A 21,862-nucleotide genomic window follows, 5' to 3' on the forward strand; every position below is an offset into this window, starting at 1 on the left:
CCCAACATATCTAATTTAAAGCTTTCTTGATTTATTTTTATTCTTGACAGATAAGTTCACTCAAACTTTAAAAGTCTTGTTCCAGCCTTTTGGTCTGACACATTATTTGCATATTAAAAGATTGGAGAATGGTGAAATAAAGAGTATCTGAATTCAAATAAAGACATACCTTTTAAAAACATTTGATAACTGTTACTTCTTTACTTACTGTGTAACTGACTCCTTCTGTAGGGAGCATGTAAGTCTCTGATGTAGTAATTGTAGGTAACTGGTTATTATTATCTTCATTAGCAATTTCAGATTCTGGACTTGGAGCTGGTGATAAACCATTATCTTTTCTGGTGTAGACTTCATATATATTCTCACATATTTTTGTGATCAGTTTATTTTCAAGAGCTGAAAAGATTAACAAAAAAGTCATTTTGATTCACCAAAAAAAAAAGGCATAATGATTCACCACAAGCTTTTAGTGCAGTATTAACCCTAAATCTTTAATGGTAGTGTCTTGTGAAGGACTATCAAAATACAAATGGGAAGTAACAAACTAATCCACTCTCTGAAGTATTTGATCTTAAGGCGCTTTTGTTCTTTCAAGAAGAAACAGATAAAAATACTAAGTTCCTTTCCTAAAGCAGAAGTCATGGCTCAACAGTGAAGGAGAAAAAAAAAAAAAAAAGAGTGAAGGAAAGTAAGAGTTTGCATGTAAAAAGGAAAAAGAAAAACTGGGTGACATATTCTACTTGCACAAAAGAAATCGGTGACTGGGATTACTTTTATGTTGAGTGCTTGAGCCTGAGTCAGAGCCCTGTTTAATCCCAGCTTGGACCAGAACTTTAGCTTGGACTCTCTTCTTACTGTTAATGCCTTAACTCCATCCAAAAGCTCAGCATAGCAAAATAACTTATATTCAGGAAAAATGTACCTTATAGGGCTATAGGACTAGTCTGTGGTTAGTCTAGATCGATGTCCTTTTTTTTGTCATGGGCCATTATAGGTTTCCTCTGGATTTTCTCCTGATTCTAGCTGTGGCCACAGGATTTTTTCAAGCCACAGTTTGAAGTATCCAATGTGCTACCAGACCCCATTCCCTTGTGTGTTGCTCCACCACTTGTCTCCTAGAATCAGGATGAAAGTGTAGGTTCCTCTCTGGCTTTCAGAAAAAAAACCAAAACACCAAAAGAGTGCTTGTAGGAGATGGTGGAGGGACTCCAAGGCTGACAAGAGCCATATGAAATAGAGAAAAATACAAAGATGTTGCATGAGCTTGGAAAGAAATCTGCACCGTGGCCAAGCACAAAAGGACTGCAGGGAAAGGCTGGCGCATACTCGCACAAAAAAGGAGTGCCTCAAAGAAGGTCTTGGCTCAGAAAAATGACGTTCACTGTGTTTTATTGTTTCTGCAAGAGGTAAAAAATTTGGCCAGAGAAGAGAAACAGAAGAGAGCTGCACCTGAAAGAGAAGCATAAGCTGCCATTCAGCAGGCCACCTTGCCTTGCTATAGGAAAGGCCAGACTCTTTTAGATGTTTATTTCAAGTTTCTTCTTAGTAAAACTGTTTCTTTTACCTGAAAGCGTCATGAAGTCATCTATCTGGTAAAAATGTTCTTCATCAGGGTCTGTTGTAATGAGCTGCATTTCTTTCAGAAAATCACCATAATGAGATTTAGTCCTTTGAATGATCCCGATGACAAATATCTCAATATTTGCAGCATGGGCCTTTCTTACTACAGGGTCCAGTTGTATGTCATCACGATGATCCGCTTGCCCATCCGTTATGACAACAGCCACTTTCCTTACTGCCAGGCGTGCTGCCTGGAATAACTGAATGGCTTCTCGGATAGCAGAAGCTGTGCATGTGCCTTCTTCGAAGTAGGGCATGTTGTCAACAGCTGATTTCAGGGATTCCTTGGATGTGTACTCCTTCAGAGAAGACATCAGCTCCACTTTATGGCTGAAGTTGATGACGCCAACGCGGGTTGTAGCATAGTCGGATGATACCTTGTCAATGACTGTTTTCATGAAAGTTTTGATAATATTAAAGTTTTCTAGTCCAACGCTTTCAGAACTGTCAATGACAAATACTAGTTCCAGTGATGTTACTCTACACCTGATACCAAAACCTAGAAAATAACAATTTCAAACATTTTATAAGCAGCCACCTTCATAACAATGAACTGAACTCATATATCAGATTTACAGTTAAAGCTAAATTAATGAATTAATTTATAGTTAGATACACTGATAAACAGAAACAGAGCTTGACCAAATTACTTGCAGTACAGTTCTGGCAGCATACTGAGCATCATTTTCACACCAGTGGTATCCTTACACACAATAATGCAGAAGACAAATCCATTCAGTCAACATAAATTCAATGTGTTTTATTAGAAATATTTTTTTCCCATACTGGAACACTTACCACACATTTCATTGATAAGTCTGATAACTTCTTCTTCCTAAAAAAAAAGGGTATTAATTAATTTGCTGTGTGTTCGAGTTTTAAGAATGCTGATTTCTATGTATTTATTTACAAAAATGCAGGCAATGCAATGCTGCATAAACAATCTAGTGTAACGTCATGTAACCTTTAAATATTATCCCCAAATTAACTTCTGTCTTTCAAATTAATTCATTTACATACTTACTGAAAGACCTGGTTCACCTTTTCTTCCCCAAATTCCCCGAAAATGTGTAGAGTGAGATGATAAACAAAAGCCAGATTTGTCTAACTCCTATCATGTAAAATTAAGTAATACAAAAAAGTGGTTTACCTTTGGTCCTGGAGGTCCTGGGTCTCCAATCTCTCCTTTGGCACCTTTGCTCCCTGGATCACCTTTGTCTTCATAGTCTCCCTAATTTAAAACAACTGTATTAAACACAGTCAGTAACTCTGGTTTTGTTGATAGTCAGAACTGGCTTTCTGGTTCAATGAGGCTTTAACATAAATTTTCTGATGTAATTTTTTGTGTGTGTGTTTGTGGCTGGCTTATCTTGTATGTATTATGAAGAGAATACCTGAAAGCAGGCTCTCAGAGAAAGCAAGATGGGCAATGAAAACATCTCTAAAAATTGTTATGAAAAATTACCTTAATTGAGGACTGAGTGGTAAAGACATCTTTAGACAAGTGTCTAGAATTTATAATTTACTCTTCTTTAATTTTCTTGAACTCTAACCAATCTTTATACTGGACCTATATTAATTCAGCCCCATGGAGAAATGAAACTGCCTCAGATCAGCCAATGTACTGAAAATCACCTCAGCTTTGTATAGAACCCCCACAAAAAACTGGGAACTGCAGGAACAGGGAGAAAGGCATGCTTGGACTGTTACAGCCGTTGGAAAATATGTAGTTTCACATTTATAAGCAATTCTGCACTTTTTCCCTCAAGTGACCAGACCTTTTGATTTCCAAAAGGAGAAAGGGTTCAACGTTACGGTATTTCAAGAGAGAGTTCTCACAAAATGCAGTTATGAAGCATACTATCAAAGGATTCAGGCTGTAAATCAGACATTTCTTCAAGAAGATTGTGAAGGACAGTTTTTTACTTCTCTCTGGAAGTTACTGACCACCTTACATTTCACTTGAAGCTTTAAAGTTTAGAAAGTTATTTAGATTACTGTCCATTTTGATATTATTCAACATTATTACCCAGCCAGTGAAATCACACATATAACTCCCTGCTACAGGGTTTACCATCATGGTTGCTATCAATTTTAAGGAACCCTTTTGTCACTCTCAGTCTGATTCTGATCTTACTCAAACTGGTCTAAACCTGAAAGTTGTACGTAGCTCCTCCACAGCATTAAGATAACCCTTCTCCACTAAGTAAGCTCTTGGAAGACAGTTCCTATACTATTTCACAAAATTGTGACATCCAGCAAAGGATATTACTTTCCATTACCTGTCCATGAATTGAATCTAACCTCATCAAAGCTAATGTCAGCAGAACGGAGGGCAAATATGATCTGCTGACTGTGGTGGTACTGCTATTCTGTTCACATAAATATACTAAAACCTGATCTCTTTGGTATTTGGCACTTATATGAAAGCCCTACTGAACTAAACCATTCTTTTTCATGTGTGACAAGTCTGCTATATTAAGAGAAAACAGAAGAATTTTGAGTATTTGGAGAGATTTACATTGGGTCACAAAGATTAATCAAGATACAACATGAATATAAAGAACAGCAAAAATATTGCAACTATTATTACAGTATGTAGCATTTGGCGTCTGAGAGAAAACAGAATTAGAAGGCAGAAATTTGAATCTGCATGAAAGAGCTTGATTTTCACTGTCGCATCAAAGCTCCAAGCTATAGTAGCTTGAATAACACAGAAGTTCAAGAAAGTGCTAGATAATGTGAGCTAGTGTAGACCATAGTACCATGAACATTGCTAATGCAGGCAATAAATGGCTGGGGCTCTCAATGGGTACTGCCTGTCTCAGGTGACTACAGAGAGGACTGAACTCTTACTTGGGTATCTTCTTAAAGTTAGGGAGCCTCTCTGCTTTCCCATGAAGACTGCCATGGGTTTTTTCTTCACAGTATAGTCAATATTTCAGCTATGTTGTAATTGTTGCAGAGGGGCTGCCCAGCTGCCCAGGCAGATGCTGTGAATTAAAGGTGGTGTACTGCATCATGCATTTACAACAAGGCTCATTTTGCCTGGGCATACTGTTCCCACTTGTGTATGCACATAGTTGGTCTGCACATCCACACTGAGCATGAGCCTCGGTTTCCTTTGGCTAGGCTTTTTCTAGGCTGCTCCCATCAGAAGCTGCACATCTGAAAATCACTAATAAAGAGACAAAGTATTTAAATTCTCTTTGTGCAAAATCTGTTACATGGGAATAGGTATGTGTGGGAAATTCTTACAATTTTATGTCAACCAGGAAGTTATTCAGTAAGGAAAAATTCAAGCTTGGGCTTCAATCATTGTAAAAAGAAATGAGTCAAATAAAACAAAGCCCTTAAAAGACATGAGTAAAAAAACCCCATTTTTTTGTCAAAGCCTGGCAAATGAAAGAATATTTTGTAATACTTGAAAAGTACCTAAGATAACTGAACACATAATTTGACTAGTATTACTCTCCTGCTAACAGATACGATGTCATTCTAGATCTTACTTCAGAGCCTGGTCCATTAAGGACAGTTAGGATTTTTACAGACACAAAAGCTGACGGTAAGTAGTGGGCACTTACCTTGCAATGTCTGCCTTCTATTTATCTTCAAAGACCTGTCACACCAAATAACCAACAAAGGAAGAAAAAATAACCTTTTGTTTCTTACCGCAAACATAGGATTTACCTTTGGTCCAGGAAGGCCAATTCCTATTGATCCCTTTTCTCCAGGAAAACCTTGATTTCCTTTTTCTCCCTGAACAGAAAATGGAAAGTAAGTTTAACTGAAAACTAAAGTAAAGCCTATACTATATCTATTCACTTTGTAACATTCTGCGTCAAGAAAGCCAGATATTACACAATGAAGTACATAATTTTCAAGACAGAAGTGGTCCAAAGCTGGATAAATATGCAGCTGGGTATGATTCAGAACATACATTAAGCCTTTATAAAAAGCATATCATGAAGAATTATTCCTGACTAATTAAATGAAATAGTCATTTCACTGAAATAGATGAAAGGAAAAAGTTATTAATCCAGTGTACAAGTAAAATGAGGTCCAACATAAAGGTTCTCTAGAAATACGCACCCAGAATCTCAGCAGGGTTGACTTAGTTTTTCTTATCTTAAGCAAATAAAGACATCCGTGCTTTTCACAGTGTGGAGAGCAGAACATTTTGCTGCTGATACTTCAAAAGACAGTACCAGTCCAACTACAGAAGTTCAAATTTGTTTGTAATTATTGTTACACATGCCTTGCTGCATGCATGCAGACTTGAAAAGCATGTTCATGCTAGCAGTGTGCGCATACAACATACTATAAACCACAGCTGTTATAAAATACGCACAGAAAATCCTTCACAGCATCTGGCTTCCAGAAATTTTCCTGCTTTTTTTAATAAGAGTAACACAGTTTTTTATTTATTTCCTTTTTTCAGATCAACTGCTGTATACATTTTAAACAGTGCTAGAGGTGATTATATTTCCTGGTACATAAAATCTTCACCACAACTGACATTACATAAATAATTCACATAACAGCAGTGCCCAGTGCAAATACAAAAAACAGTTCCAGAGAATGTCAATGAAACCAGAAGCAGTCCTCACCTGTACCTAACCTAGCCGAGGAGATGCAAGTTCGAGGTTAGTTGTAGTTTTCAGTCAAGAGCTCCCACACTGTCTCACTAAAGCATCTTCTACTAATACTTGCACAGCTGCTCACAAATCAGCCTAAAGGAGCTATATTGCTCATAATGGGCAGAGAAATATAAAAATGTTTCCAAATTTATCAAGACTCCAGCCTTCTCCAAAGGCACACTAGAGCAGCAGGACTGACCACTGACCATTCCTGCTGTGCTAGATAGGAGCTATGGGATTTCTGCAGGTGGAGAAGCAGCTGCACAGTGCACAGGCAAGTCAACTTTCTCTTCCTTGTACTCAAGGCTCGCATGTCCTGGGAGTTCACCAGGAGTTAGATGTGATATGCAGCTCCTAGATGCGGCATTATACTGGTCCATGGTTGTTTTTTCCCCTGTTGAAATTCCAAATTCCAGATTTGACTGAGTTTCTGCTGAAATGGGAGCTTCTGCTTGCACAGGGGCGTAAGGTGGTCTTGGGCCATGCTAGGCAAAGGCACTCAGTGAGCTCCACCATTCACATTGACACTGCAGCACTACCCTTACAGCCCTGCCCTGTGGGAGCCTCTTGGTCCACTAGCCCCAACGTGGGGAGCTAAAATGCTCTGCTCATTATCAGGGCTATCTATCCCTGATGTTCTGACCAGCAGCCTCTTGCCTCTGTAAGAACTTCTTCCCTTCCCGTCTCCCCAGTTTCTTAGAGCAGCAAAAATTCAGACACTGTTATTTAGACTCTGGAGAAAAGAAACTATGATGCACCAAATTACATAGCTGATTCACTACCAGAAAAAAAAGAAATCACTTGCTGCAAATAGGAAATATTCCTATTGCAATCAGATGCACAGGACAATTTATTTTTCGCTGTTGTAGGAACACACAGTGACTATTTAATCTAATTTACTTGAAGTCACTTTTTAGCAGTACTGTGCTTGCTGGGTCTTTCATGTCTGTTATTAATGCAAATGGCTTTTAAACATAGTGAAACAGTGCGCCAGCTTGTTCCAGTGTTTGTTTTCCAGCACTGGCACTGACAATCCTTCCCGACTAAGTCATCACACAGCTTCCCAATTAACACCTTTGCAGATCTGAAGAGCATGATGCATACCATCCAGAATTAGATATGCTGTGTATTCTAGTGGTCCTTCACTAATAATAAATGTCAGATCTGACAAAACTATAGATTTATTGTTGCCATTCGTTGCAGCCCATTTGACATTGTTAAGATGGTGTACAGGCAGGTCTAAAAAGTTGTTCTAGTGTTCTAAAAAAAATCCCTACCTGTACAGCTGACATTTCTCACAGGCACACATGTGAGTTCAATATGTCAACTGTAGAAGCAAATTGTGTTTCTCTAGTTGTGCAATCAATCAACATAAGAAGGATTTATCATAGATACCATAACTGAACATTTAGTAAAAGCCAAGAAGTATGCTTCATTAATTTAAAAATACTTATTGCTTTCCCAGTTCAACCCATGTACATAATTAAATTCAAACTTGACCATCACTCTTATCATAAAACCCAAAGTGATATGCACGTAAAAGTGCAGATCCTTGGATCCCTGACCCTAATATCCTGCTACATTACTGATCAATGACCAGACTTCCATGTAAAAATGCCATTCTATGAACTGAGTGCAGTTCTAAGAATGTCTAGACTGTGGTTTTGAAAGGAAACCGAGCTTTAAAAAAAGACACGTAAATGTAGCTATCAACATAAAGTTACTTGAGAACCATCTCATTTTTGACATTCCGTTCTTACCATATGTAGACTGAGCTTTATGTATATATATAAAAAAATAATTGGAGTGATACTGATTTTTCAAATGCAGGAGTATAATAACTTTAAGCTATTAAGTGGCTAAAAAGAATGAAGTTTGAAGTAACTGTGAAGAGATAGATGGACAGAAGAGACAGATAGAAGCTCAACAAGCATCAGTGCATGGAGGAAAAAGATATTACGGGAGCATGACAGTTGCCAAAGTTGTTCAGAAAGTTGTTCCTAAGAATTATATTAATATAATCATAATTTAAAAAATTATGTTTTTTAAAGGGAAGAAAATTTACATGTTAAAGGGAAGAAAATTTAAATGACAAGACTGTACCAACATAACTTGTGGAATGTAATAGACACAACATCAGCTGAGTTTGATCCACCCCATCATTACAGCAGAAATGTTTCTGTTTTCCACAAGAACAGAGCAAATAGCTTTCAGAGATTCAGCAAACAAAGGAAGAAGAGAGAAGATGTTGCTTATGCCCTCACATTAAAATACTTAATATCTTCATGGCTACCGATAACAATTAATACAGAGGAAAACCACAAACAGATCAGAACCAAAGGTCTAGACAGTCATGACTCTGACTGTGTAGAGATCTCTGTCTAGGGAAGTCCTGAGACAAGATAAATTAGATCTGTTAAAGGTAGTTATACGATAAGCAGAAAAGAAAGAAAACAGTAAATTAGGTTTTATGCTATGAAATACAGTAAAAGAAGGAAGGGCTCTCTGCAATATAAAATAGGAAATGATTGAATACGAGTATGAAAGTAGAAGACATTGAAGCTGGAATCAGAGCAAGTAATGAACAAAAGAAATTCAGAAAGAATCGCTGCTTTTCTGGTAAAGCTTGTATGAAGTAATTCCATGCTGAACCCGACAGTTAAGGCAAGTACTACATACCATGAACAGGAAAATTAAATGTACAATGAGTATTTGCAGAAGTTCACTGACATGGTGTCAAAGAGAAAAACAGACAATGAATCTCCTTAAGGACAGTTTTGAGAAGAAACTGACAGATATGACATTGACCTGGATTACCTTGCTTCCTTGTATGCTATCACCAGGGGAGCCAGGTGGACCAGGCAAGCCATTCTGTCCCATAATAGCCTGTAATGGTCAGTGGAGCAAAAAAAGAAGAATTAGGAGGCAAACTCTATTCATGGTAATGCTAAGGAAGTCATCTCGAAGTCATCTCAAAGTCATTGCATGCAAAAAATAAAACCTTCTCAAACCCACCAGTTCTGATTTCTCTTTGGTCTATAGTTTCTCACTGTAAGCCTGGCAAATTCCCAGGAAAGCAAAAGAACAATTAAGCTAAAAATAATTAAAGAATAAAATTTGCCCATGACACAGTGTGATATTTTCCACAGTTTTTCCTGAGTAGAAAAAAAATTTGCCACAAACTTCGAGAGTATCTCTTGTGAAAAATACTGTTAATCTATATATTTATAAGCTATTTATGTGCTAAATATCTTATATCAGGAACTACCTGCTATGAGCAGGTCCTCATACTTGTTCCCCTACAAAGAACATATTTTTCTTTCTCAAAGGCTTTGTGGCACATTTGTAGGATTTTGACACTCAGTTTAAAGTTACTTTTGTTTGAACAGACTGTGTCTGTATCATTTACTAAGGTACTGAAATTGCTGCAGCTTTCAGAAAGCAAAGGGAAGTCAAACATACATCCTGAGAAAATATTCATGCTCTGTCACTCACTGCATTTCTGTAACAGGTTGGTAATAGCAATGTTTCTCCATTCAGATAGTAATTTATTCAAAATGGCAGTGGAGACGTCTGCTAATCTCTGCTAAGGAAATCACAGCAAAACTTATGAAGGCATATCTATTTTTAACTGAAGTTAAAATGGAGAAATATACACAATGTTTCTCCTCATTGCCTTTGTAAAAATAATTGATGGATACATCTATAATAAAGAAATCCAGGCATGCATTGAATTTCTTTTCTTACCAGTATCTTTTTTGAATTAAGTCACTTGAGTGGATGGAGATAAAAATTGCCCGGATGTTGCATGCTAGCTGCTTACAGAATTGACTTCTTGTTTTCATGTTTCTTTTCTAATGGTTTTAATAATGAAATTAATTTCATTCAATTTCTTTGAGCAAAAATTGCAATCAGAAAATTCACATTTTTTCCACCTCAAAAGAATCTCTTGGAAACCAAACAGATGCAAACAGAAAAAATGCATCATTTAACTGATTTATCAGCCTGATAGTTCTGTTCAACTTCCAGCTGAAATCTCATGGAGTTTAGCTGTGAATGCAATTTGCAATTTTCATCCAGTTAGTATTCCTTCCTAATCTGATTGGTAGAAAAGTGCAGCCAGTGCCCATGTTTTTACATTTGATTTCTCCTGCAGTTGCAGCAATGTATATCAATCATTGAAGATATTTTGGTGTCTGAGAGATCACAGTCTGGCAGCCAGCATCACAAAAGAGCATGAAAGCTTCAGCAAGGCACTGTACCAACCTTGGGACCAACTGTTCCAATTCCCCTTGGCCCCAGGGGCCCAGGATAGCCTCTCGTTCCATGGTCTCCCTGAAAACAGTCACAGAAATACAAGTGATTTATCACCTATTATCTGTTACATCTTTCATCCACTTATGAGGCAGTCAGTCAAAGTACTAGTTCAAAACAACAAATACTATATACAAACAATTGCTTTATAGGTAGATATATAAAAAAAGCCCAGAATGCAGGCACCCACATTATTGAAGCTCTAGGTGAAGAACATTGTTCCCCAAGCAAAGGTCCAGGTAATCAAAGTCACAACAGAGTTCACTAACTTGCAATCTTATCTGCTACAGAAGAAAAACAAAAGCAAACTCATTTGAAAACAACACCATTTTTCCAACACGTTCTGCAGGGGCTTACCAGGATGGACAGGGAGCTTATTAGAGGGATGCGACAGCATTCATGTCCTTTACTGACACTGTGCTTGTTCTAAAACTAGAGACATTTAATTTCCAGAACTGTCATACTAATGTGTTTATGAAAACTAAATGAATTTTAATAATATTGATATAGAACAAAAAGAACAACCCTTTCTTTTTTTTCTTAAAAACCTTAATGCATATATGTTTGGCTTGACTTCTTTAGGAAATGAAGCTTAAGTGATACTCCGACTGTGTTTCTGTTTGTGTACGTTGGTCCTCTTTTCCTCCCAGCATAATTTGAACTCATCAGTTGATTTCAGCCAAATCTATCAGAAATGTAGAGGCCTTGAGCATATTAATTTTTGACATTTTTGTTGATAATTGAAGGCTGGGTAAAGGAGAGAGATTCACTTGATGCTTTTAGTGGGAAAAACGAAACCGGGGGGGACTCACTCCCTAACCAGCAGGCAGACAGAAGGCAGCAGCTGGCTAGCCAGGGGGAATGAGGGTAATGCTGAGCCTAGCACTGCATGCTGCAGATAAGTCCAGCTAGGGACATAGGGGTGAGGGGACATTCCTAGTAGGGGGAAGGCAGAGGGACATGAGAGGCCATAATTGTACAAATGAGGGAATAGGCAGACATTCAGAACATGATCACTAGAAAACTCCTGCCAGTATGAAAAGAAAAAAGAACTCTATAATGGGTAAGTTATAGATGCAGAAAATTCTGAATCAGGTGTCCCTAAAACAATGCCTGTGCAGGCAAGCATTCTAACTGACAGGTGCAAGTATGAATCACACACATCACACACTAGAGGTGTGATAGGTGAAAAGAAACTACATATCAAACTGATTCAAAAGGAAGGAAACAAAGTACAGAGTCTTTCACTGACTTCCTTTACTTTCCAAGAAGAATGTGTGCAGTCATTGTAATGACTGCTTTTAATTGAAATGCCCAAGGCTCAGTCTCTAGCAAGAGACCACTCAAATTTGTGTTTTTTATATATGCTATGATACTCTCATGCTAAGTTCCAACATATCTGCTATTTATATAAATATACTATGGCCCAAACTATGCTCAAGTTTGATGGATTTGGAGAGCTGGGAACTCTGAATCCAAAGGCTGAGGCTTAGATTGAGCTTATAATGCTTTCTTCCTTGATGTAACATTTGGCTTCTGAATTTATATTCAATTCCTCTTTCTTCCAAAGCACAGGAGACTGGCCAATTTGAGTCAGGACACAGGCATAGTACATGGATGGTCTTAGCTTTAAATTGGTGTGTCAAATCAATTAGGTTAAACTGATTGCCACTTTCAGTCGCCAGGAAATTTATCCCTCAGATTTGATCAGAGAGCAGAGTTCGTTGTTTTTATCTAGTCTGGTTTGGAAAATGGAATTAAAGAGAGAACTACTCTCTTTAATAGTGTTTTTTTTTTCTTCCAATGACCTTCCCTGCTAATGCAAAGAGACAAGATATTAGCAATGCCCTTGAACTTTTTGCCTTTCCCTTCCTTCCCTCCCCCCCCCCCCCCCCGACTACATTATGCTCTTGAAGTGTTTAGAGCATAATCTTAAGTACTTAAAGATTGTAGCACTTAAGTCTAGTACATGGTGTTGAAAAATGCCCCTCTGGAGTAGGATGAATGGTAGATATCCTTGCCTGGCTTCTCATTAAAACTTGCCTGGCTTCTCATTAAAACATGCCTGATTTCTCAATTCCTCCTGTAATGCATTTTCTTACAATTACCTTGAGATTGTCACCTTACTAAGAAATACTAAAAGTCTAGGCAAATGTAGTCATCTTCCTACTTAGCACCATCAGTTATCAGAGGTATAATTATTGGTCTTCAATGTCTCCTCAAACCATAACACAACCTTAAGCTGTTTGTAGAACTCTTCATGAGCAGATGTTTCACAGAGCAGTCAAAGCTTTCCCTGCCCAAGCCTCCCTCTAAACCTGCCAGAGGTGCCAGAGGTGCCAGAGCTAAGAGGTGGATATTCAGATAAGACTTTGCAATATAAGGGTTTTTTTAGGAAATTCTGAGATGCTGTGGCCTGTGAAACAGCCTGTAAGTTGCTGTGATGGAAGCTGAATGGGAGGTTACCAAACAACTAAATGATTCCTTATGGTCCAGTATCTAATATAGCTCCAAACTCCTCTTAGACCAGCCCTGACCAAAAAGAGTGTAAGGGTGACTTGAAGTCATCTGCCTCTTCCTCCCATGGGTAACACATTTGTACTTGGGGTTGTTGCAGGTGAAGGATAGAGTTTTAGCCTCACATGCTTAGTTAATACCAGATGTCTCACTGAAAAGCTCTTTTGTAGAGCTTTATAGTAATCCTCAAAGTTTCTGTATTTCTTGGCGTAGAGAAAAAGACTTTTAGTTTGCTTTATGAGTTGTGAAGTGGAGCAGTTCTTTTCTCTAAGGTGTGACACTAGACTGTCCTCCAGGGAACTCATTTCAAGAAGGATTAATACTGTTCTTTGATGAGGTCTAATTTATTTCCTGTATTGTGCTTGTAGACAAGCTTGTCACCATCAGCAAAATGGTGAACCAGAAAAACACCACTGAAACAAGAAATAAAAAGCTGAGTCAGACAGTGTAAAGTATGGGATTCCAATGTCTATTCGTTACTATTTGTTCAACAGAGTTCATTAAATGACCCAATGGTCACCTGAAAAAAAAATCTTGGCTTCCAAATACACACACCTCATTTACCATGAAGCACGTATATTTGATACTGACACATGCAACCAACACTGCAATGCTCTTTTTAGTGAGAGCTAGTGGATATAATGGTATTTGTAAGAAGAAAATATTAAAAAAAGAGACATTGCATCTTTACTTTCCACATTTTAGTTCAAATAGATGGGGCATAAACTGCAAAAAAGTTGTTTATATTGCAGCTGGATCCAGCCCAAATGTTCATGCACTAGGGATTACGCTTGGGGTTTTAATAATCCTTCTGCTATCCAGTTACTGAGAATGAAGCTTGCTTTATTTCTAGTGCTGGGCTATTGCTCTTGAATGTCTGTAACCCACCTCCCAGTTGGCAATCATGCTTTAAAGCAAATTTTTGTTATATTCTGACATTATGTGCTTCTGTTTTAATGCTATAGAAAATAGGGTGCTGCCAGGATTGAATGTATCCCACATGTTCCAATTTTGTTTTCATGTGAATTTGACCTCTGATACATAAAATTCCTATCTAGCAGTGTGCACATATGTGAGCCATTTCAGAAAGTGGGGAGAACAGAGCTCTGATTCAGCTGAGTGGAACATTCCTATAGAATGATACTCAAAGGAATTTCAAATTAACTAGTGTGTAACTTTATGAGTCTCTTATCAAATAAATGTTTGGGTTTATATGCAGAGATTGTTGTTGTTCTTATATTCACTTTTATGTGGAAGGGATGAGAGGAAGCCAGTGCACTTAGATTTTATTTGAAAAAACATAAGATTATCCATTTTATGAACTAAATTCCAGGGGAATTGTTGTAATTCAACTGAATTGTTTTTCCTTGTGGCACCTTTGCTACCAGGAAGTTATGTAGAGACTAAAGATTCAAAACTTCGTATAAGGAAACAGAAGCAAAAAATCAGGGCGGAAGAAGAGGTATATATATACTTAGTTTCTTTTTTTTCCAGTGTTCTCTATGCCATATCAAGTGTGGATGAACAGAACTAAATCACAGATGGGAATATCTATTTGGATAATGCACGCTTTGGTGCAGAGATCACACATTGCAAAAGATACGGCTGCTCACCATTGGTAGAAGCAATATGCATTTTTCCCCATAGTATTAATGCACCAATCTGGGTGCATTATAAAAAAGAAACTTACCCATTTTTAAGTAAAAAATGCAAATCAGATTTTTATCAGATTATTTTTACTCTTTTTTTTTTTTTTTCTGATAAAGACTCTTAGATAAGCACTACTCTGAGCAGCCAGATTTGATGGGTAGTAGCACACTGAAACACAATCAAACCTGCAGATCCATGCAAAACTTTTCATACAAGATCTGATGGGACCATGATTTGTCCTAATTGTGTTGTGTTACTTCCAAAGACCCTACACTATTCTACAGTGTTCTTTGTAACAAGATGCCATTTCTCCATAACCCATGGATATGGTGCATTCTGAATCTATCCCACAACTGGTTATTGTAAGTAAAAACCTCTGCTTGATAGGCAACTTCTAACTCTATGTGTCCAAAACCAAATCTGCTACAGGCCCAACAGCAATGCATTTGCAGCCTGATGTTTACATTACATGCAAAGTAAGGAGACCTGCCTGGTCTGCTCCACTGGACTGATCATCCACTGGGGGTAGAAGTACATTCAGAGCACAGCTCCCTTCAACTGGCAATGATTTACATCACTTAGAGCTGAAAGTGAAAACTGTAAGTACTATAATGGCTAATTCATGATTTAATTATAATTAATGATAGTACACTATTATATCATGAGACCTACAGTGGTTTAAGAATAACTGTGATAAAAAGACTAGATTCCATGTTCTCCACTTCAAAAACTGGATATATTTTCCTTCACTTTACAGCTTTTACATCCTGCATTTTATGATACCATATTGTACTTCCATTGTTCATGATCTCAGTTGGAATTTTCCTAATAATTATACAGCTGAAGTATTGCTTGTCCCAGCAATACATGAATTCATGATTATAACAACAAAAGGTACTTGTGACCCACTTTTTGATGTCTCATATAAGCCAGGCACTATGGTTTTCCTAAGTGCATTTCTGTATACCTTGTATATTTGTGATACTTTTCAGAAACACAACAGCAAATGCTGATTTTAAAAATTCCAGTTGTGAAAAATTTCACTGCATCTGTTCTAGTGGTTTCCTTCCACTTAAAAAAAAATAATAAAATCTTTTATTTCCATTTTGGATTTAACTCAAATTTCTTTAAATTAAAGCTCTCTATTCTTACTGAAATTCTGATTTATATTTCTAGGTTTGAAATTTTTCAATGCTGGCATTACAGTAGGAGATCATCTTACTTGATTTCCTGACATGACTTTCCAATTCCTTCTCTTTGGGAAACGCTACTTTTCAGAATTATGCACTTGGGAAGTGAGGAGGAATTCTAGACATAATGATGCCCCTACATATTCTGTAGTCATAAATTGTGTTTTAATCAATATCTGCCTTAATAATTACATAAAATGTTCTAGGGTTTTTATGAAATGTTCTTCTGTAGTACCAAGAAAAATGTCTTACAAGACTGTATTATACTAAGCCTGTTATCTCTATTTGGAAAAGATACAATCTCATATAAAAGAAGATCTGATAATTTTAGCTGTATGTATTTTCTGTAAGTCTATATCAAATAACATGACTGAAATTATTTTTAGTCCCTTAGTAGTTTGTGTCATGGGTCAGACCTTGCATTACATTAGGTGAAATGTCTTGATAAGCAGTAATTCATAATAGGAGCACAAAGCCAGGTTTCCCAGATCCCATTGCCAGGCCATTGTATGGTACTTCCAAGGTCAGGTCATTCTAAGAATGAACGCCCTCCAGTTTCTCCTTTATTGTGGATACATTTTTAGAGAGGTTATCACTGTTGTTTATTTTAAATGGGAATTCTCGTGTTCTGAGAACTGAAGTTGAAAGTTCCTTTTGTTTGAGAAAAAACGTGTTTGGGCAGTATTTATTTTGCTTTTTCCTGCCACAGGCTGTTTATTTACTATTTCACATATGTAACAAGGGAATCATTAATAAAACCACTTTGTGGGATATTTTAAAGCAATATCTTTTATCATTTTAGTCTTAAGTGTCTTTTCTCCATCTTCTTATAATATAGCAGTTACAACATGGTTTTTTAGGTGACCTACATAATGCTTAGAAGCTTATAACACTTCAGCTATTCTGGGTTTTATGAAAAAACTTGTGTTTCAGTGTTGTATTTCTAATCTTTTTATCAGTTTTGTTTTGTTTTTCTGCTGAGTTTTTCCTCTAAACTAATACTAATTTTAGATAAAGATTTATAGTCTTCTCTTAGGTCCATTTCTAAGAACTTTAAAAATCACTCGCTAATTCCATGTAACCAACATTTTCCTTGAGTACCTTGGAGTCTGCAGGAGATAGAAAGTGCATAATTATAAGGCAATACTCTGTCTGTGTTGGATTCTGACTTCCACATGAAAACTCCAGCATTTTGAAACATTCTGTGTCTTTGGATTTATGGCAAACCTGCAGATTTGCATCAAATCTGGAGATAAAGCAAGAACTGATTTCTTTCTATTATGGCAAAAAGGACTATCACAAACTTTTCTTCTAACTGAAACAGAAAGTGGGAGATGAGATGTCAGCATTTTATCATAAATACACCATTCTAATCTAATGCATTTTTTGAAAGATGCTTGTCTACCTTGTCTACTACTCAGATGCATCTACCACCATTGCACACGTACCTTTGGTCCAGCTTCTCCCACACCTTTTGGGCCAGCTGGTCCTGGGGGGCCTGGTGGTCCTGGAGGTCCCTGGTAGAGCAGAGGAATGAAACATGTCAATAGTTGTCCTAAAGGAAGAGTACTTGTGTTCTTCAACAAAGAGAATTTCAGCTATAGTTACTATCTCTTTGTTTTTTCTGTATTTTGTCAAATTCTTCACATTTACAATGTGCACTGAGCAACAGCTATCCTCAGTCCCAGGTGGAAACCTGAAAAGACTACCAGAGTAGTGGAAAAAAAGTCCAGCTCTTGACTTAAGAACATTGGAGCTGTTCTCAGCTCAAAGGTACCAGTGAGAAAGCAGACACTGCTCCATGATTCATACACTGCAGACATTACACATCTGGAATACCAGAGCTAAGCCATCTAAATTTGGGAGTTGGGTAACCCTAACATACTTTGGTGTATTTCTGTTTGATAGCGTGTTCTCCTGAACTCCCCAGTCAATCCGTCACAGCTCATAACATCTGCCTTTCATACTGCTGCAGGCATCCTCAGCTTTTCTTTCATCATTCATAGGGCAGATGTCATTTCCCCATCATGCTACAGAGACTTAGCTACATAAATCTTGTCTATGTCTGCCAGTGGTCTACAAAGTCGGCCTTTATAGATCATGTGGCACGGAAAGGAAGCAGAGAAGGGGAAAAGATGCATGCTACAGCACAACAGAACCTTCACACATTTCAAGGATGAGTACTGATGTGGCAGGGAGAAACACAACCAACTTTTGCTGAAGCCTGAGACTGAGTTGCAGAGAAGCGTGATTCTTGCAGCAGTTGCAGATGGGATTCCTTGAATAGATATGATTTCAGGAATACTATTGCAGAGCAAAGCTCTTTTTATTTTCTTTTTCAATTGCCTAGGCACTAACAGAAACGCAGGAAGCGCAAACATGTATAAGTTTGTCATCCTGTGACTGGGAAGACTACAACTAGCTTTTGTTTTATTAATCAGTTTAATCAATGGTTACCAAACCAGGCTTCCCTTCAGTTCTTTGATTAATCAGAAATGAAAAGTTTTCAGCCTCTCACTGACCTTTCAGCTTCTCACTGACCTCTGATTCGGTATGTACCAATACTTTTTTTTTCATACAGTTTAAACAGATATCTTGTAAAGATTAAAACTTTACTTCCTATGAGGCATTTTAAGGACTACTAAAAGTTTGTCAGTCATCTAGTTGCATCAATGTCTTCTTCATGATTGCCTTTGCATTTGCTTTTTATTTCCATTTGGGATGGCATGCTTTTATGTGCTCTCTTCAATGGGTGTGGGTTATTGGCACTCCTTGACCCTCCAGGGAGTCTTGAGCTGGTCTAGTGTTCCTGTGTGCTGTGAAATATGTCAGGTACATAGCACTACATCAGGAATTCTGAGTGAATGCCCTCGAACTAATTCTGATCCTTATGGCTCTTCCCAGGATCAGTTTGAACGATAGGAAATTGGAGCTGAGATGTGACTTATTTGGAAGCACTCAGGTCCCACCTCAGTGTATTCGTGAATGCCTTTGTGGTTGTAGTTTGAAATAAAGCTGGATTATAGGCATAAAGATTATAGTGCTAATGGAAGTTTGACATGTAGAGGTTGAAGGATGGCAACAGTATTTTCACTTCCTAGTTAAAGGTTGGTGAAAAATGTCTGTGTGTCTTTGGATGACTAAAATTTAGGGTGATATGCCCTTGTAATGGAATGTGTCAGATGGAATATGCAGGCATTAACATCCTCTGGAGCTCACTATCAGAAAAGCCAGGCGGTGGCAGGCGGCAAATCTTCAACAAAGAGGATTTAACCCCCCAGCATGAAAAGCAGATGAAACCCCAAGGAATGGAAGGATGTAAGATTTGGCAAGGCAGATGTTATTAGAGATCTTGAACAAAGAACACTAAAGAAATGGGAGGGAGGGAAGCAGGGAAGGAAAATTATTCAAAGCAGTGATTATATTAAACATGTACGAGCAGCCATGATGATCTTTATGGAATTACATGGTATCCCTTTCAGGATGCTGAAATGAGAAGTTTATATCCGGTTCCAACTGCCTGTAGAACTGGCACTGTATCTAGGACAGGAAAGGACTTCAAAATATATATAAAATATTTAAATCAGCTAAAGGATGAAAGAGATTAGTTGCACTTACTTAAGTAACTAAATATTGAGTTATGACCCAATAATTCTTTTAATTTTTTTTTTTTTTCACAGAACACAAAGTACAGAATTAAAATCATACTTGCAGCTTCACCTTTGTGGCCATCACCTTTTGCTCCACGGGGTACAGGTAATCCAGGTAGTCCCTGGTTACCCTAAATACAGAACAGTAAGTCAGGCACCATGCCAGTAACTGGACCATCATGATGTAACAAGTATTAACAAACATTCAAGGAAAATATTTCATATTCTTTTGTAAATACAGAATAGCAGTTATCAGTTCTTTCAATTTGTTTATAAAGTTCAGAAATTTTATTGTTACTTCAGGTGATCAAATTAAAATTTCAGAAGAATAGGGGTTCTCATTAGGAAATTGTTAATTGTTAGATTTGTAGTTGCAGAGAGAAATCTTCAGAGCATTGACTTTATCTTTAGCCAATACAAAGATAAATTTAGAAAGTTAAACTTTTATGACTTCGGGGCTAAGTCCTGCATTTGAACAATGCATTTAACAATACTGTAACATAATATGCCAGCCTTAAGTTATCATATGCTGCACATTTTTGCACTTCCAGGTAATCACATTGATTCTTTCACACAGTAAAGCAAAACTGCATTCTACAAGGGAAAGAAGTAAAAGAAAGAAGAACAACTGGTTATAAGAAAGATATAATTTCTTAATTTAACCTAAAATGATCTGTATCAGGACACAATCATTCCTTCTGTGACTCTTCCACTGACTCCCACTAAAGACTTGTGCATTTTCAAACTTCAATGCTTCCTTTCACAACCAGCAGAGAAGCAAATAGCAATCTTTTCCTCTTCCCTCATTCCAGTGATCATTTTCCTGACATTTAATAGGAAAATTAACTGAGCCAGCAATAGACTGTTCTTCACAGAAGCAAGACAGAAAACATACTACTTTGAGGTATGCCTCAAGATATGCTGGCAGTCTGTACTGTAGATGTTCACATGACAGCACCAGAAATCCTTATTGATACTTGTAGGTCACACATCCGCCTCACTCCTAAGCATGGTACGTGTATGGCCATAAAAGAAGTGTACACCATTCCCTCGGTCCCACAGAACCAAGAAATGTAAATGGACTCTCCAGTAGAGTGTTGGAGGGTCAGTTGTTAATATACATACAGTTAACATATTCTGAAGAATAATTACATACAAATAGTGAATATTTCCCTGACTACTCCAGTAAAAATAAATAGCTAGAAAAAAGAAACTACAAATGACAGGAATCTGCTGTTTTATCTGTGCATTGTGCCTGAACATTTCTGCAATAACATAATGCTTCAAGAAACCATGGATGGAGTCCTGCTAGCAGCTCAAATCTCAGTGAGTGGTCTGTCTGAATACAGTGTCCATGACCAGAGAACAAGCTGACTCATATTCTAGTTATTCAACAAAATCAGAGGTTGGGTTCGAATTTGCTGTCCCATGAACATCTCCACCATAGACACAAGTAATCAGATCTTCTTAAACAATTTAGCCCTGCCAAGTTAAAATGAAAGAGCTGCTTTGGCTCTCCTAAAGATACCCATCACAGGTTTAGGTTAGGAGGTATGTGAATGAAGAAAGACAAGGTAGACTCAATGTTCTGGTCAGAGATGAAACCCTGAAACCACTTTATGATGCAGTCTGGGATAGGGATACAAGAATGCCTTATGCTTAAGGAAAATTGTACGTGATAGGTCACTCCTGTATGAATTTCTCCTCCTGTCCAAAGGGATAGTTTCTCTGGAAGACTTTAAACACAACCTGACTATCAGATTCAAACTGTATTAGCTGAGAAATATGTTTCTTCATGTTCCCTAATTTTCAAATGATGCAATTCTGATCCAGGTTTGTGAAAATATAACCATTGAGTATGCTTCTAGTTCATAAATAGCTTTATAACAGAAAGTCATTTTTACCTCTTCCTCATCCTTAATATCCATAGTTCTTAAACTGTGGATAAAATAACAAAGATTTTACAAATGTTTAATAACATTGTTTTTGTAAACAAGAAAGGAAACCAGAGCTCATGAGTTCATCTCTATTTTTACTTCTAATTCCACTGCAGTAGAAAACAGCCAAACAGATGTTTTAATTTAATCCTAGCAGACCGTCGTAAATACCCAATACATGTTAACACATTCTCTTCTGTAAGAATTGGGATTTTTTTAAGAGGCTGGTTTTGCCATTAGTAACGCATCTATAAATCTACTTAAGTCAAATCTAAAGCAAAATCTACTGTAACAAACGGTTCTCTAAGTCATAGAATCATAGAATGGTTTGGGTTGGAAGGGAC

General features: G+C 37.4%; 1 protein-coding gene across 1 annotated transcript in view; it reads right to left on the reverse strand.

Moving 5' to 3' along the window:
• Positions 1-208: 208 nt before the first annotated feature.
• Positions 209-21,862, reverse strand: part of LOC104406835 (collagen alpha-1(XXVIII) chain-like) — a gene marked incomplete at its 3' end in the record, with an annotated part of 54,944 nt that continues 33,290 nt past the window's right edge. Inside the window, 10 exon segments of the mRNA XM_010015939.1 lie at positions 209-396; positions 1,565-2,119; positions 2,419-2,455; positions 2,645-2,681; positions 2,772-2,851; positions 5,311-5,379; positions 9,078-9,146; positions 10,527-10,595; positions 17,380-17,448; positions 19,644-19,712. Coding sequence (XP_010014241.1) covers positions 209-396; positions 1,565-2,119; positions 2,419-2,455; positions 2,645-2,681; positions 2,772-2,851; positions 5,311-5,379; positions 9,078-9,146; positions 10,527-10,595; positions 17,380-17,448; positions 19,644-19,712 — 1,242 coding nt within the window.

Source organism: Nestor notabilis, unplaced genomic scaffold (genome assembly GCF_000696875.1).
Source record: "Nestor notabilis isolate BGI_N333 unplaced genomic scaffold, ASM69687v1 scaffold12086, whole genome shotgun sequence".
Taxonomy (NCBI): Eukaryota; Metazoa; Chordata; class Aves; order Psittaciformes; family Psittacidae; genus Nestor; species Nestor notabilis.